This window comes from Rhamphochromis sp. 'chilingali' (genome assembly GCF_963969265.1).
Source record: "Rhamphochromis sp. 'chilingali' genome assembly, chromosome: 4".
NCBI classification, from domain to species: domain Eukaryota; kingdom Metazoa; phylum Chordata; class Actinopteri; order Cichliformes; family Cichlidae; genus Rhamphochromis; species Rhamphochromis sp. 'chilingali'.
In genome coordinates this window covers 10,022,533-10,040,090 of record NC_137948.1, presented here as the reverse complement: position 1 = coordinate 10,040,090, position 17,558 = coordinate 10,022,533, and the positions used below count along the sequence as shown (strand labels likewise).

General features: G+C 40.9%; 1 protein-coding gene across 1 annotated transcript in view; it reads right to left on the bottom strand.

Annotated features, from left to right (window-relative positions):
• aspscr1 (ASPSCR1 tether for SLC2A4, UBX domain containing) overlaps positions 1 to 17,558 on the bottom strand; it is a 22,442-nt gene extending 4,884 nt beyond the window's left edge. The window contains exons 1-15 of the mRNA XM_080881220.1: positions 17,438 to 17,558; positions 17,159 to 17,214; positions 16,603 to 16,717; positions 13,778 to 13,878; positions 11,533 to 11,590; positions 11,359 to 11,432; positions 9,341 to 9,872; positions 8,914 to 8,973; positions 7,368 to 7,507; positions 6,477 to 6,558; positions 6,328 to 6,394; positions 5,910 to 5,972; positions 4,673 to 4,725; positions 337 to 388; positions 114 to 183 (exon numbers count right to left, since the gene is read on the bottom strand). Of these exons, the coding sequence (XP_080737346.1) occupies positions 114 to 183; positions 337 to 388; positions 4,673 to 4,725; positions 5,910 to 5,972; positions 6,328 to 6,394; positions 6,477 to 6,558; positions 7,368 to 7,507; positions 8,914 to 8,973; positions 9,341 to 9,872; positions 11,359 to 11,432; positions 11,533 to 11,590; positions 13,778 to 13,878; positions 16,603 to 16,717; positions 17,159 to 17,214; positions 17,438 to 17,527 (1,613 nt within the window). The 5' untranslated portion in view covers positions 17,528 to 17,558. The remainder of the gene's footprint in view (positions 1 to 113; positions 184 to 336; positions 389 to 4,672; positions 4,726 to 5,909; positions 5,973 to 6,327; positions 6,395 to 6,476; positions 6,559 to 7,367; positions 7,508 to 8,913; positions 8,974 to 9,340; positions 9,873 to 11,358; positions 11,433 to 11,532; positions 11,591 to 13,777; positions 13,879 to 16,602; positions 16,718 to 17,158; positions 17,215 to 17,437) is intronic.

Below are 17,558 nucleotides of genomic sequence, written 5' to 3'. Positions count from 1 at the left end.
ACAGCTTTGTGACAGGAAAATAGGTTGGTTGCTGCGGGATACAAATGCATATATATACACACACACACACAACCAACTGCACATTTAAAACACACACGGACACGTGCACATACCTTGCAATGGACTCGTTTGCTTGTACGGCTGAGACGGGGGATTCGAGCAGTTCTCTCTTCATGTAAAAATCTGTGGAGGAAACGTGCACACACACACACACACACACACACACACACACACACACACACACAGTAAGCTATTGTTTTGTTACATTACATTCCTCGATAATACACCAGTATCTAATCCAAGTCAGCATATGAAAGAAGGAAATCAGACAAAAACCTGTCTTGACATCAGAGCCGAAGTACACGAGCGCACCAGGAAACAGGTCGGCCTGCAGACACACAGAGGAGCAGAGCAGGAGTGAACGGAAGCTTCTAAAAATGTCTGGCACACATTACAATTTCTGCAAAACACGAAAGAATCCAAACAAAACCACCTCCCGCTACACGCAAACCGAGAGCTGCCGCCACATCCAAGTCAAAGTCAGGTTCATTTTTGGGGATGATTCATCGCTCGGGGGACCTGAACCAGCAACCGTTGGTTCTTTGAAGCAGACCACAAATTGAGCACCAATCAAATGGTTAGTGAAAACACTTTCACCCCTGAAGCACCACATTCCTCTCCAGTGATAGTCTTAATGGGTATAATGGGCCAGTTGCAGCCAGAAATTATCAACCGTACAATTATGAGGTGGAAATGCAGACAGACAGGCAGGCAGGGCACACGTCTGTCAGACTAAGAGAAAGGAAAGACAACATCTGCTGCACAGGAGCTTCAGCGAGTGGTCATCATCGCCGCAATGTCTGCAGGTGTAAATAAGTCTGAGCTGAATTTAAGACTAGATTAGTCTAAAAAAAAAAAATGAGGATAGCAGCTGAAAGCAGGAAAAAACTTAAAGAGCTCAGTCAAAAATAATTCTAAATGTAATGCAATAATCAGGGTATTAAGTAAAAATCTAAAAAGATGAGGTGTAGGAGGTGAAAAAAAAAAAGAGACCTCAGCACACTAGTGCTGCTGCGTCGTGAGGATTTCTAGGCACCAGCTTTTAAAACCAAGATTAATCTTTATCATTAAGCCATTCGTTGTTACACTCACATCTTCCTGAGGCCATCGAGCAGGCTGGCCAACAAGGCCTTCTTCAATATAATCATCATCAGGGTTTTTCATCAGTGTGTCGTAAACCTCGAGGCCAAACGATCTAAACTGACCCACGCCTGGCTTGAGAATTTGTGCCTCTTTGTATTTGTATTGTTTTTTAGGCATGAGTTAAAGCTAGCTAATGTTACCTACTCTTACGAAACCTCAGTGTGTAGAAATAGTGGTGGTGGGTTCTGGAAATTCTTTTAATTAAAACGTTTACGACCCATCCGAGCTGAATTTAAGACGATTCACGACTTCAAAAGGCCTTTTATTGGTAAGTGTGTATGTAAGACATTAAAACAAAATTAAAAACACTAAAGTCCTAAAGATGTTTCTGCTGCTTTCCCTCTTCCTTCATCTAGTTAACAGATCCTCTTACGACACACTGATGAGCAGCAGACGCTCCGCTCCAGGAATCCTGAAAGAACTGATCCGTTTATCACAGACACATACGTGCAGAGCTGTGAGAAAGTGACATGTGCCTCCTAAAGAGCTTTATTACCACGTAAACAAATGCCCTGAAAAAGAGAGGTTCAATAGCTTCCTTCAGTCTCACAGATGAAACTTCATAAACATTTTCTGACTCATAAGCAGGTGACAGAGACCATCAGCAACCAAAACCATTCCTAAAAATCTTTTTAGATTTATATGTGACAACCAAGAACACTAAAATACAACACTTAGAGCATCTTTTCACATAAATTACACAGTCTAAGCACCGCAGCGTTTTAAAATCCACTTTCTGAATCCCGACTTTCAACAGTTCTTACCAATACTACTAAAATCTCTAATAATCATCCTTTAAATGATCTCAAAACTCGCATCAACAATGTATATTGATCAGAAGCAAAATTTAAAAAAGGAGGTGGAAATGCTGATTACCCCCGTTATAAACCCATCCAGACTTTTCCATCCAAACAGCTGGTGTGAAGGCTCCCAAAGTGCAGCAAGAAAATATCCTCTATATCTTCTATTGCTCAATTTTGTTGAGCATGTGTGACTTGCTGATCAGTTTCCTGATCTTAGCCGACAGAAGTGACACCTGGTGTTGTCTTCCAACCGTACCACATTCAAAGACACTTTCTTCCTCATTCTGATCCTCGGCCTGAACTTCAGCGGGTCGTCGTTTTGACCACGTCTACCTGCTTGAATGTGCTGAGATGCTGCTATTTGATTGATCGATTAGATATTCGTGTTAAAAAGCAAAGTTAACTGCTGTATTTAAGATGTGTCTGCTGAATATATGTTTGCTACAGCTTGTGAATATAAGTAACTGCACTTCTTGTCACTCTCGACAACCTGCTTTTATCCTTGTGAGGACTGTACTTTGTCCTGGATCCAAAATGACTTAAATCATGTAGAGACTGGGCTCTGTTCAGTTCCTCCCAACAGGTAACGGTTTCCTACATGTGCCTGAAGAACTTCATGGTAGAGGTCATCTCTGTCCACATAAACTGCATATGTGCAAAGACATAATAAGACAGAAACCAGACATTTAAAAAAAATCTGGACCAAAACTCTTCAGAAGAATTCTGCAACAGTAAGAAATGACTAACGTTGAAGGGGAAAAAAGCTTTTTTTAAAAAGTTTGTGTCAAAATTGTTGATTGGGGATTCCCTATAATGCAGTCTAAATGTCACGATAATCAGCGTAATTGCAGTTGATGAAGATGACAGCTCAAACTAAGATTGCTGCTGAGCTGCTAGGAGGACAAATATCTTTTTTCTTTTTTAGAGGAATGAGGCTCTTCAGACACTCTAATCAGCAGTTAAAATATACATTAGACGCAGCAATGATGCCATAAAACATTTTGCATATAACTTTCCCTCCAGACTCTTAGATAATCAGCAGCGTAAAATAAAGGCTGTAGCTGGGGTCTGGCGGGTTCACCCAACACCACAGGCCGTCTTACACACACACTGTCCTTTCTCTGGTTGCTAAATTGGGACACACTGGCCTAATTGCTATTATTACAGCCCTGTGAGCAGGAAACAATGTGTTACAGTGAAACAACAGGCATTCCTGCAATCCTGCTCCGTCTGGCAGCAGCAGCAACATTTCCATTCGGGAAAAAGACGAGGCCAACGAGAAGAGACCAGTGTATGTGGGAGGGAGAGGGTGAGTGTGTTTAAATTTAAAAAAAAAAAAAAAAAAAAAAAAAAAAAGAAGAAGAGAGGAATGGAGAGAGAAAAGGAAAAAGAGGCAGAACGGATCCTGATGGAAGACAGAGGGGGAGACGGATGAGGGAGGGGATGACTGGTATCAAAGGACTTCTGGGTTGGGAAACATTCCTTTCCTGACATGACACAAAGTGATTAAAGTGTGTGTGTGTGTGTGTGTGTGTGTGCCAACGTCTATGTGACATGACAAAAAAAGATTAAAGATTCTTTAAATGTGTGTGTCGAAGATTGATGTATAGACAGGGAAGCGGAGCCAGACAGAGTGTGCATATGGGAGAAATGACACCAAGGAGGATTAAAGATTTTGTTTTTGTGCACTTTAACGCTTTTAAGTCCCTAATGGATAGAGACATGGGGTTGAGAGAGGAGGGGTGAGGCACAGGAGAGGGCCGGAGAGAGGGACCATGTGGGTGCTGGAGTTGGAGGAGGAAAGAAAAGAAGAAGAAAAAAAAGGAAAAGAAAGCCAGAGTTGGGGTACAGGAGAGGGAAAGATGAAAAACAAAGAATGACATCAGAACATTAGACGTGATTCAGAGCGATCGTGACACCAAAGGGGTATGAACACACCAACGCAGCCATATTTCAAAGTGCACTTTTGAGGATTGTTATCTTTTATAGCAGTCCCTTAGAGGAGCTGAATCTTGCTCATCATCACAACACGATATCACTTCAAAAATCACTTCAAACATCCGCCTCTTCCTCCACTTCTTCTGTGCGCTTCAGGTTGAATCAAAGTGTCAAGTGAAAGAACAAAAGGCGCCGATGACAAAAATGTTTGCCAAAATAAAGTGTCTAAAAATACAAGAACCAGCAGTGCGCGGGAGTGTCGAGGTGATCAAGCATATGTATCTCTTCACATTTTGAATAAACTCAAAGGCTACAAAGCATCAAAGCTGCCCGTTGCTCTGCATGTGTGTGAGCGCTGGTGTGTTTGTGTGTGTGTGTGTGTCGAGATCAAAGCAAGGCCTGTATTAACCCCATGTGCCAGTCTGGGAAAAATCAAGCCCAGCTGGGGTCAAGGACAGTGGAGAGGGGGGAACAAGTGCGAGCAGAAGTGAGGGAAGAAGGGAGAACGGGAATGTAGCGAGGCTTTGAAGAGCAGAGGAGGACCAGCTGATATATTTTATGTCCATGTTGAGGGAAAGGAAAAAAAAAAAAAAAAAAAGGTTTTGTAGTTGTTTTCTGCAGTTTCACAGTGATGAAGTTTGTTCGGTTTAATTCAGCCGTTTTATTACTGAGTATTATTACTTAGAAGCCCTATCAAGGTAATCGAAGGACAGTGTGAGGAGTCGTACCTGGAAAAGTGTAGCTGAAGGGTCATCCAGAATAGTTTTTGGAGGGGTAATGACTGAAAAAGGAATAAGAAAAATGGTCAAAATGATCAACTGTGAATAAAAGTCTATAATACAACATATACATGAACACAGGAAAGTTAATGCTGACAAATGAATGAAAAACAAATGGAAGCGGCACAGAGACTTAAGATTTTACAAAACAACAGGAGCAACTTTTAACTAAAAAAAAAAAAAAAGATGCTTTAAAAAAAAAAATAAATCAAATTCACATTTGATCTGTAATCTGGAAACATGGCAGAAAAACTGATACAGTTTCAAAGCTTTGTGTGTAGGCAGCACATATCAAGGCTAAAACTGGTTGTTCCTGCTCCTGTCATTTTTACAAGTGGAGTTAAATTAAAAAAAAACAAAACAATGGTAAAAATAAAAGCAGGTGATATTGCTGATAATTTTAAGGTTGATCATTTTGGGATGAGGTGAAACTGGAGATTAAAACCATGGGTGTGTCGCCAACAAATCTCCAACGACTGTGTGATGTTATGTCGATATGGACCAAAAATCAAAAATGTTTCCAGCATCTCTCTGAATATCTGTGCCACGAAGAACGGAGGCACCTCTGAAGGCAAAAGGGGTTCGACTCAGTACAAGGTCTACCTAATAAAATGTCTCTTAAATGCTTACTCTATTAGGGAAAAAAAAAAAAAAAAAAAAAAAAAAAGGTTTTGCTTTGGATAGCTGTCACCAAACCTCACTTTCAGTAACCTCATACATCTTAAACTCGCTCAAATGTACCTGCACATAGTTTAAATAAAAAAAAGTGACATTATCAGTAAAATCTAACTGAAGAAAATCCAAATCCAGGCAATTCAAATGAAAACAATTCAAACTGATAATTTGGATCCAAAACGTTTGTAGAAAATTCCTCCTTTTTCAGGCTCATAGAAAAGTTGGCCTCATTGCATGTAGATCTCTAGAAATTTTGAGTTTATCAGCATTTTTTGCAGTTTTGGTCAAAATTCTAAGTGTTAATTTTGCATTTATTTGACACTAGAGGAGGTTGGATTAAGCCAGTCATCAGATTTGAGGTTTTTCAGGTGATTTCAATGTGCTTGTAATTATGATCAGAACTATTATCCTATCTGATTTGGAATAAACCAGAAGCAGAAACTGATGCTGTAACATGGTCAGACCTTCACAGGATGAAGATGACGATTCGGGGAAATGTAACAATACTTACACAGGTAGAAACTGAGCTGAGGGTCCTCCAAGTGACTCCTTACAAAGTGCCTCAGAGCATCAACTGGACACAAGACACAAACAAGGACACAGATTACCAGCTGAAGCACAAACTGGGCTATGTGCAGCTACATCGGTCTCTGTGTGGACTGTAATTCATTTGTCAGAAGGAATTTCCCTGCAATCTGTTGTTCTGCTGGTTGTCGTGTTGCTTTCGGGCTGAGGTGCATCTCATCGCTGGAATTACAGACCTGTCTCATTCTTTCAGTCTGTCACTGTGGTGTGGCTACATTCGTAAATGTGGTGAGGGAGCCGCAAGTAGCTTTCACATTGCAGCCATACCTGTGGCTAGCCAGCTGAAATGAACACTCTCCATACTGCATGCGCGCACACACATGGAGGCACACACAAACACACACCTGTCTCTAGAGGCCTGAAGAAGCCCTGTAGAACATATCTGTCTGGAAACTGGACCCTCAGGACCACCTGGAGAGGCAGAGTGGGCTATTTATAGTCTGTATGTTTTAAACGTACATATATTAAAATGTTATTATGTGTACGAGCTTACTTTGGGATATCTATCCATCTTCTCCTTTATCTGTGATTCTCTCAGAGATTTAGTCATAAGCGGAGCCTCCTCCAAAAACTTCCTGAAGAATGAGGGACAGAGAGAGACACACACAGAGTTACAATGAAATGAGCTGAGAAATAAAAAGCAGGTTGTTTAACCCACAATGAGTAAGATGTGCAAAGAAAACAAAGAATCACTGTTTCTTTCCTACCCCTACTCGTGTGTGTGCGTGCATGTTACAGGCAAATTGCTTTGGTCGGCTTAATTCCACCCTTGGTAATTGCAGTCATTGACATGGCAGTAGCCATGAGGCAGCCATGTCAGTGCAGACAGAGATTAAAGGATGCGAGCGGTGAGGTCTCAACCTGACGGTGTTTGGTCGATGGCTGGAAGATAAACGTCTACACAAAACAGAACTACTAATTGCTCCCAGCGTGCCATATTTAGAAGCTTTTGTAGTGTTTGTGTGTTGTCTTATAAATGAGAACATGTTTGCAAACACACACGATGTCTCAACAGCTGTGGTCTGCTGACGCCACATCCAGAGATTGCAGAATAAACTTGAATGCATCTGTTTTGAAGAAGCGCTCGTAAATAACTAAAAACTTCAAACTGGTCATAAATTTTAAAAAATAAACAAGTAAAAATACAAAAATGCACACAGTGATGCCCAGCATTCTCCCTGCCTATGGCCTCTCATCACTGCTAGGCTATTTTTGCAATTAAGGGTTATACATGGACAAAACACCGCAGGACCGAATGCCGAACTGACTAATTATCTGTTCCAAACAGCGCAGAAACACATCGGATCCAGACGTGTTTCTGCAGCAACAAGGTATTTGTGCTAAATACTGCACCCAGTCACTCAACCATTTCCTCCTTCCCCACCTCTCGCTCTTCAGCTGGGCAAAGCGCTTCCGCACATCATCCACGGTCACTTCAAAGAACTCGTCGGGCAGATCCCCGTAGTCCTCAGACTGATGGGATGTGGAGTCCAGGTGGTAGATGAGAGGCTCCCTCTCCACTGGCTGCAGACAGAGGGAGATATAAGAGTGTCCGTAACAATATTTGGATCTCAAGTGTCCAAATTTTAGCTTTATCTATCACAGCAGAAGTCTTGTTTTCGGCCACGGTAGAATTTTGCCCTTCCCTGAGCCTGGTTCTGTTGAACATCTCTTCCTGTTAAAAGAAAGTTCTTCTTCCCCACCATCGCCAAATGCTGCTCCTCCTAAGTGATCGTCTGAGTTTTCTCTTAAATGTATTCAGAATTTACTGCACAACATTGCATAAATTTTAATGTGCCTTGAATTTAAAGGTTTCTTTAGACAAATTGAATACAGCTGCCTGGGGCTCAGGAGGTAGAGAGGGTCATCTACCAATCAGAAGGTTAGCGGTTCGATCCCCTGCTTCTCCACATGGTGAAGAGCACGTGGGCATTGGACGGTATGTATGAAAGCTGACAACCACTGACCAATAAACATCTACAAACAATTTCTGTACACCAGTGATGCTCCCCCCCCCCCCCCACAAAGAGCCAGACCACAGCTGAACCAGGAAACTTCTAAACTATTTGTATTGCACAGAGTTTCACAACAGTTTGAGCCCCTTTTAATCATCATCATCATCATCATCCCAATCTACTGTGGTAAAGATGTAAGTTTACCAGCATGTATTTTGTTCAGTGTTCTGGTTAAATGAGGCTGAGATGTCGACTCTGTCAGGACTCTGCATTGAGGTATAATGATGTGAAACTGGATGTATGCATTGTAGTGTAACATAAACCTTATTTTGAGGTAAAGCCTGTAGCTTCTTATAAATCAAATGCAGGTTTTAGTCCTAGTGGCCACTAAAATTACTCTTGGCTTTCTCCACAATCATTCAGATAAGAGTTTCAAAATAAAATAAAACAGCTTCTGGGTGTCTAGACTTAAACGTACAGTTCGTTTACCCTGGTCTGAATCATTTGATAAGATTGTAAATTCAAACTCAAACCAAGGGAACTCCAAGCAAACCAAAATGCATCACTACAAACCACGTGGGGATATTAGCCCATTTATTGGCCAAATGGGTTTGGGGAGCAACAAAAGTAAATATAGGAAGAAGGTGCTGCCTTCTGGACCAGTGGGGAAGATTAATAATTTACGTTGATTTCACGGCTAGTTGCTAACCTTGGCACATCTATAGTGTCTTGCTGCATTTCAGAGTAGCAAGCATAGATTGGTACGGTAGGTTTCTCAAAGGGTCTCGGTGTGGGTGATTTACTGTGTTCAATCCTGCACAAACGAACTACACAAAGCTGGAAAACCAAACAGAGTTCAATTTAAACTGACTAAACACTGCAGATATGAAAACACTGTTAATTTATGAAGGAGTTGGAAATCCACAAGCAGAGAAATTGGTCATCTGAAATAAAGAGGTTACAGAACAAACTCACCTCTAAGAACTCCTCCGCATCACCCATACTATCATGCTGCACCTTGGTAGTGGTTTTACACTGAAAGGAACAGAAAAGGTCCAGTTTCACCAATTACTGATCAGATCAGGACTGTAAACATTCAATCTAAAAAGGACAATTCTTGAAGCCCACAAAAAAAATGCCCTTAATAAGCAAAATAGGTAATCGGATTTGAGGTGGTAAGTTTTCATAAATGTGCAAACACATGGCTTTAACAGAAAACATCAATATGAGCTTCAGATTTCTCAGCTTTTATCTTTCATTGTCTTTATATTTTTGTGAGCTTGTGGTTTATGTTGAAAACTGGTCAATGGCAGCATAAGGGCCAAGAAGACACACTAGCTAATAACAAAAAATATCTAGTGCATACACCTGGCAGGCCGAGTAAACTCAGGGTTTGGCTGACCTTTGTGCTTGAACCGTGGTTGGATTTGGCTTTCTTGGCTTTGGGTGACTCAACAGCAGCGGTCAGCGCTGACAGAGATGAGGATGATGATGAAGAGAGGGAACGTGCAACTCCTCCAGCTGGACCGCCGAGGCGCTGACCACCTCCGGAGAAAGGAATGAAAGGAGCTGAAGAAGTAGGAGATGATGGGTGGCAGTTTAGTCCTGACGGCCCCGCTTTTTCACCATCGTCCTCTGGTGTTTGACTTCCTGTGGGAGGGTCTTTAGGTCCAACGGCATCCTGGAGGTTTGGAGCGTCTTCTTGTTGAATGGGTAGTGTGATTGTAGAAGTGGCAGAAGATGGCAGAGTTGGGGTTTCCGCCGGCTTATCTGGGCTTGGCACATCTGTTGCTGACATTTCTGGAACCGATGGAGCGGGATCCGGCTGCGGGGATGAACTGGGTGTGGTTTCCATGGCAATGGGCGTAGTTGGCATAGCGGGTGTATCCATTTCAGCTTTTTCTTCTGGGTTTTTTTCCTTTTTGAGTAAAAACCTTAAACATAAATCATAAATACAGGGTTTTAATACAGGGTGATTTTTTTATTTTTATTTTTTAAAAAAAAGGTTAAATGTAGTTCTTTCCCATCCATCCATCCATCCATTCGCTTCCGCTTGTCCTTTTCAGGGTCGCGGGGGGCGCTGGAGCCTATCCCAGCTGTCATAGGGCGAGAGGCGGGGTACACCCTGGACAGGTCGCCAGTCTGTCGCAGGGCCAACACACAGGGACAGACAACCATTCGCACTCACGTTCATTCGCACATTCACACCTAGTGACAATTTGGATTATCCAATTAACCTATCCCCACAAGCTGCATGTCTTTGGACGGTGGGAGGAAGCCGGAGTACCCGGAGAGAACCCACGCAAGCACGGGGAGAACATGCAAACTCCACACAGAAAGACCCCGGCCTGATGTTGGAATTGAACTCAGGACCTTCTTGCTGTGCGGCAACAGTGCTAACCACCGTGCTGCCCGTAGTTCTTTCCCCTTCAACATAATCTCCTTGGTTCCACTATGGACCAAACCTAAAGCTCCTACTACATTTGAATTACTCCCATTCTGTAATGGGAGAATGGGAGTAATTCGATTTCCCCATAGACCTCAAAACTCCCACCAGTATCGACTTTTGTGTTAGGGTTAGCTATTCATCGCTGCTGATTGATATTTCTTTGTCTATGAGCCAGAGAACAAAAAGCAGTTTGCAGTGTCCACATAAGGTGCACTGGGCGTGTAGTTGTCTTATGCCGAGATGTCAGTGTGCTCTCAGGCCATCTTTTTTAAATTTTACATTTAAAGTGTTTGCATCCGTAAATAAGTCCACGTCTGTACAAGTGACATCAATTACATCATCAGATAATGAATGTTTGGCTTAGTGTGGACATCCACAAGCCTTTTTTGTGACTGCACCGACGGATCTGTGGTGTAACTATACTATAACGTTCCAACAACAAATTTGCCCATTAGGGAGACTTGTGATAGAATGTGTTATAACGGAAACAACTAGTGGCTGATAGCATCGCCAACCAAGTACAGACTTTGCTATACTGTGTTGGGCACCACTGATTTGTGAAGATATCTACTGGAACATACTGAGGCATCTGACAGAAAATAGGGTGATTTGTGGCACGCACCATCTTGCACCTGTTCACAGTACACTGAAAACATTTGAGTTTTTTGGCCGAGACATTCAGGTAGCCCTATTTGACTGTCTAAGACATCTTCCTTTTCTTCAAACACAGAGAAGGAGATGTAGCACTGCCAGTGGTTTAGAAGGGACTTCTAGGGAGTGACCAAATGTAGCAGGTGGTGCTAAATCGGCAGATGCAGTTTATTGCTGCAAAAGGAGACCATCTTGAAGGACACTTTTCTGCTTGTCACAGCTGCAGTCATGTTGTAGATTCTCTATATATGATGTTTTAAATACATAATTAATAAAGTCACACCCACAAAATGCATGAAGCATGAAAACTAGCAGCTTACCTGACAATGGCACTTCCTCCGGTAAGACCTAGAGACTTCAAAGAGGCCTTCTTTAGTTCTTCTTCGCCACTCACCTGCACATCCACAGACACGCACATGTGGACAAGCAGCTGTGTTATCATAAAATTCACTTTCATCTCCTGAGAAAGGGAGAGTTAAAAGACCGCTGCATACCTCATCTCTCATGTAAACACACACAGGAGTGGATCCTGAGTCGGATAGCTCCAACACACTGGTGACGTTGAGATGACATGCACGCACACACAGAGACACACACACAGAGATTAAAAATTGCCCAAATGATTTTCATTTGCTTTAAACAAAACCCACAAGTGGTTTTCCTTGTTGAGGATAATAAGCTGGGTGATTTTACAATAAAACCTCATGCAATGCAGTGGCACACTATCAGCATGTGTAAACCATGTGTGCACAATCCCGTGTAGTACCTAATTGAACCATAAATGTTTTACTATTGTTCTCTTCAATTCTGAATATCAAAGCTTTCCTCTGTGCTTCATAACATTCCTTGAGCTTTTTACGTTGCCGCGGAGCTAACATTCATTTCATGGAAGCATGACTTGCTTGGAAAAGTATCAACAAATGCAGTGATGTCATTTAATGGAGTGGAGATGAGGGCTGGACGGATGCGTGAGCACCTGGGACCGCACAGCTGGAACTACTGAGCAACAGCTGCATGTGTGTGCGGGTGTGTGTGTTAGAATGAAGCTTAAACTTCAGTAGAGGAGTGGTGAGAAGAAGGAATGTTATCCTGGTGTGCTTTCATTGTGACAATCTTCACGCTATGGAAGATGGATGAAATGCAGTGTTGAGTCCATTAATCTCTTCGTGTAACACCATGACCAAAGTTTACTTTCTTTCATGTCTACAGTTTCAGTTTTATTTTTCAATTCTTTTTTAAAAATATTACACTTACAAACCAGACTTTCCAATATAGTAAAAATCTTTCCAAGACATCGATGTACCGATCGAAATAGCGATACCGATCAAAGGATTACTCTTTTTACGCATTCCTCTGGTATTTTTTTTAGAACTGTATTTTTCAGACTATAAGGTGCACTTAAAATCATTTCATTTTTTTTCAAAAATCGACAGGGCGCCTTATAATCTGGTGCGACTTTTGTATGAATTCTGGTTGTGCTTACTGACCTCGAACTAATTTTATGTGGTACACGGTGCTCAAAAATCTGTCAAAAAATGTTTTAGTATCACTTTGGGAAGCTACGAAGCTGCAACGTCAGAGCATTACTGTAGTCAGGAGCCTCGCGGAGTAATCTGGGTCCGCTTCAGGTCCCAAAGTCAAACGAACACTGCGGCATCACTGAGAGTTAAAACTGTCTAAATTCGTTCATCTTTAATAAAATGATCAGTGTTGCTGCTTTACCAGGTGAAACAATTAAGTTTAACATCCAGGCATCCATGAAAACAGTTTTTTTTTTTTTTTAATTTAACAGAGTTAGAAGTTAGCAGGAAGTTAGCTCGCTAGCTTCCACGTAAACATGATATAGCATGTTCTGACAGAGATTTCCAAAAAAATTAAAAACATACAACTATGCTATAACTTCCAACATAAATGAAGACACCTTATGTATGAAAACCGACTCGTTCATCGACAGTGTGTTTTATAATCCGGTGTGCCTTGTGGTCAGTAAAATATGGTACATTTTTACATCATCTAGTAATTCTTTTTCTATGAGTTCATCATGTAGCTCTACTTGTAGTTCCTCTATATCTTATTTTTTTTCACTCTACCAGTAATTCTTTTATTTCTTTGTATTCTAATTTCTTCTATTCTTTCTTGTTCTTGTACTAGTTCTTTGTCTTCTAATTCTAGTACTTATAATTCTTCTATTTAAGTTCTGCCAGCTTCTTCTTCTACTACTTGCTCCTCTTTCAAGTCTTCTAGTTGTTCCTGTTGTTCTAGTACTTCTTCTGATACATATTCTTGTCTTTTTCCCTAACTCTTCTCGCAGCCCTTTCAGTCTTTTCTTCTTACAGTAATTCTTTTAGTTCTTCTCATCCTTGATCTTTTATTTCTTCTTGTTGTAGTTTCTTGCCTTCTAAATCTGATATGTGTTCTGCAACAAGTTTACCATATTCTTGCAGTTCCTCCTATTCTAAGTCTTCTTTTTGTGCAATTTTTCACTCATGAGAATACACACTTAAAGTATGGATCAATATTTAGCCCTTTCCAAAACAAACAAACACACAACCACGTGAAGTGAACAGGGGTGAAAAGGGAGGCCCTGTATGCTAGAAATTCTCACAGTAACTAACAACATAAAAATCTATTTAGTCGGCATTCAACACAATTTAATTTACTTTTGAGGCCTTTTAACGGTTGTTGTTTTTTTACAAAGACACACAGATTCTGCCCCTGTACAAATGTTCATGCACACACCTGATTTCTGGAAAATGTGTGAGCACTTCCCACAGAGTCTGTCCACAGGAGAACGAACCCTGGAGCCGAGAGCCGTCCTCCATCTGTAGTGCAATCCGCACCTGACACGTATGAAACCACAGGAACACAGATTAAGCATAAAGACCAAAGGCGCTCTTTAACCATTAACCAAATAAAAACAATAATGGAAATAAAAAGCAGGTCTAAACTATCAACATGAGACAGTCCAAAGCTCTGGTTAGCATTTGTTTCATTTATTACGGTAAGTTGGATAGTGACAGATCCAACAAAGGGCACCAGCTGGATCTGAGTAAGACACTGCTTTTATGCCCCATAAATAAAAAAGAAAGACATCAACCAAAAAGTAGGCCCACTATGCCTTTCCTTATTTTCTATTATCTTACAGTGGAGGATGAATATGTTAAACATGAACGAAGATTAAAATAAGTAGATCAGCATATATATATATATAAGTAATGGATGTGAGCCCAGAGCACAAGATTCAAACTGCTCTAAATGCTCAGTTTGACCAAGTTTTTCCTACATTAGGATCCGCATGATGTCGGTGAAAGTGGACATCCTCAAGCACAGCAGTCCCAGCTAACTACAGTTTAGATCTTGTGTTTCCAGGCAGCAGCCAATCAGAAGAAAGTTGGCTTTAAACACCTATAACAGCTCGTTTTGGATGGAGGATGAACAGAGCCTGCATCCAGCCCCAGGTTAAGATAAATAAGGATTATTTTGGACTATCCATCATGCATAGCTACTCTAACAGCCCAAGAATAAAACTAAGGAGGAGGAAATAAGCACAATGAGGCCCCTTTAAACACATAATTATCACAGTACGATTTTCTTTAAATTATTTACATAGATTTTTCTTTTGATAGAAGCTAAAAGTAATAAAATCTAAAGTACAAGCACTTCACGCTGTTGGACTCACAAACGCCGAAAAGGAAATGATTTTGAAAATCCCCCGCGGTGGTCATTTGTAAGTTCTTGGCTCATCAGTCTTGATACATTTAGCAGGAAGAAAATTCTTTGATAATCAAAGATGATTAAGCTGCACATGTGGGCCTACCTCAGCCTGAAAATAAGTAACATCAGACATGAGTGCAAGTCTCTGTTGCTCTTTCTCTGAGTCACTCTGCGAGTTGTTTACTCTGCAACGGTGTTGTTCGGCACAGAAAGCACGCTGCATATCAGCACACCGGGAGAGATGAAACGAGGGCTTTGGCTGTCAACGGTCAAACACGAAACACTCCCACAAACCAGTCTGCCCCAGAGGTGCCTGCATGTGTGCGTCTGTATAAAATCTGCCAGGTATCAACAGTCAACCATCCATCAAATGAACAAAAACAGCAGATCAAACCCAGCCGTGAATTTTTACGGCATGGATTATGATGCCATGATGTCATAGGAAACTACAGCTCAGCTACAACAAAGTGTTTTGTTGGATAGGAATCAGAGAAGAGCAGTGACAGAGAATTCAGGCATTTCCAGGTACGGACAATAAAGAAACCCACACACAGGGCTGACTGACCCACACATGAGGCTACTTAAGGCTATTCAAACATGATCATGAGTGGGACAAATAGCCCTAAGGGGACTCAAATTAATTTTATTTATTGAACAACATGCACACCACGCAAATAGCTTATGTGACCTTTCATAACAGAAGTCTACGCATTCACCTGTTATTTAAAAAACAAATGCGCCATTCAAGCTTAACTTAATTAAACCCCACATACATAAAACATGTAAAAAATAAAAGTCCTGGTGAGCTTCCTCTAATGGAAGGCTAAAATCTCTTTGCTGGGCACAAACACTTTTATATACAAGAAACACTCTGGTAAAGAAGTATGTTCTGAACATGTTTACCTTGGCCACTAACGGCTAAAAAGTCTGGCGAACTTTCATCGAGACAAAGTCACTTAAAATAAGTTAAGCAGATATTTTTTCACTCTGGTGTTTCAAATAACTCCCCACATAAATGACTGGAGGCATTTCAAAAAGGGATACCGAGTTGTGGTACTTCTATAAAAAAGGACTCTGACTATGCCGATCCTGGAAATGAGCTCTTGTTTAATAATTTTTTTTTATTAAGAGCATGTTTTGTGTTGCAATCAGACTTGAGGTAAAAAAGAATTGTTTCCACATTTTTTCTGATTCATGCACACCATGAATCTGAGAAAAAGAAAAAAAAAAAAAGTCTCCAAACACTGGATTTGGAGGGTTTCCTTCCTTTCTGACTCTCTCTAACACCCACATATACATAGATGCACCAAGGCTGCTTGCTTATAGGAAAAGTCGTAATCATGATAAATGTGGTCAATATTATAAAGTATGGACATTATTCACTAGATTAAGAGACACTGCGTAGATACTGGAGTTTAAAAAGTGTCTTTTTCTGGGCATTTTCTTCAACTATGAAAGATTCCTAGTTTGAGGTCAGGAGTAGACACAAACTCTTCTTTGGGGGAGCTCCAATTAAGTGCTCTTCTTTCACATGTTCACCATAAGAAACCTTAAAAGATTTACTTCCTTGATTAGATCTTTGTAGCCAAAAGTTGAACTATAGACACCCTGGTTGGGGTTAAACTAAAAGCTGAACTTTTAGGGAGAGTAAAAACACACCACTCTAAATGAAAGCTGTGCACTTGATTTAGAACAAGGAAACCAAACAAACAAACCAAAAAAGAAAACCCCAGGAGCAAAGAAGATAGTTACAATTATTTTGTTTTCGCAACAATTAGAGAGCAAAATCATAACTGACATTAAAATCTGACTAATCGTTGAGCCCCAAGTTGCACTTTGTTTGAACTGACCTGGCTGTCAGCTATAACTTGTTTCCTCGTACTCGTCACCATTTCCAGTTTGGCGTTGTTGGGCAGGTTTGCAAACCTCCATGGCCGCGTCAGGTCAACAATAGTCCTCTGAAACCTGCCAAAAATGTTAACAGTGGAGGAGAAAGCGAGCAATTAAATGTTTCATGTGGAGTAGCTGGACAGCTGTGAAGAATGATGTATGAGCCCGAGGACTAAATTTGATCAATGCATTACAAGCAGTTATCAAATTTTAATTTGATTTAATTTTTTTGACACATAATTTGTCTTGTTTCTTTTTTCCTGCAGTGACACCGATTTTTTAAATATAAGTAAACACGATCTGAAACCAAAACAGAGTTGCGTAATGTGTGAAAATCGCTTACAACATTTAACTAGCTTAACTTCTTTAACTACGTAAATATACGGATATTTCACACATTACTATCCCGCTACTGTGCAGTGCGATTGTTTGTGTATTAAAGTGTATTTGGATGTAATGAAAGGCTTTTAATCTCAAGGGACAAAAACTGATTTACAGCTACGTTCATTTGCTCACTTTAAACCGTGATCTTCTGGGTCAAATCCGTGCTTCTTGCAGACTTCCTCCAGCACCTGAAGGCGGAAAATGTTACAACACGAGTTATGCCACAAAATCTTCCAAATAATCTGATTTCATCCGCACGAAAACACAAACTGATCAGTCACTGGCTAACAACTGTTAGCCCAGCAAGCTAACTCGGAGGAAAGGAATTTAGTCCGATTCTGTAACCAAAGCGCGGAATTCAATAAGCCGTCCACCTAAGTAAAGATGAAACACTCCTCTATAAAAGTTCACCTGCAGTAACGGCGTGTTTGGAGCCACTTTAACTGTTTGCCTTCTCCCATTGGGAGTGAGAACCGTTACAGCTGTGCCACTAGCAGCCATTGCGTGTCCTGACGTCACAGTGTTTGTTTGA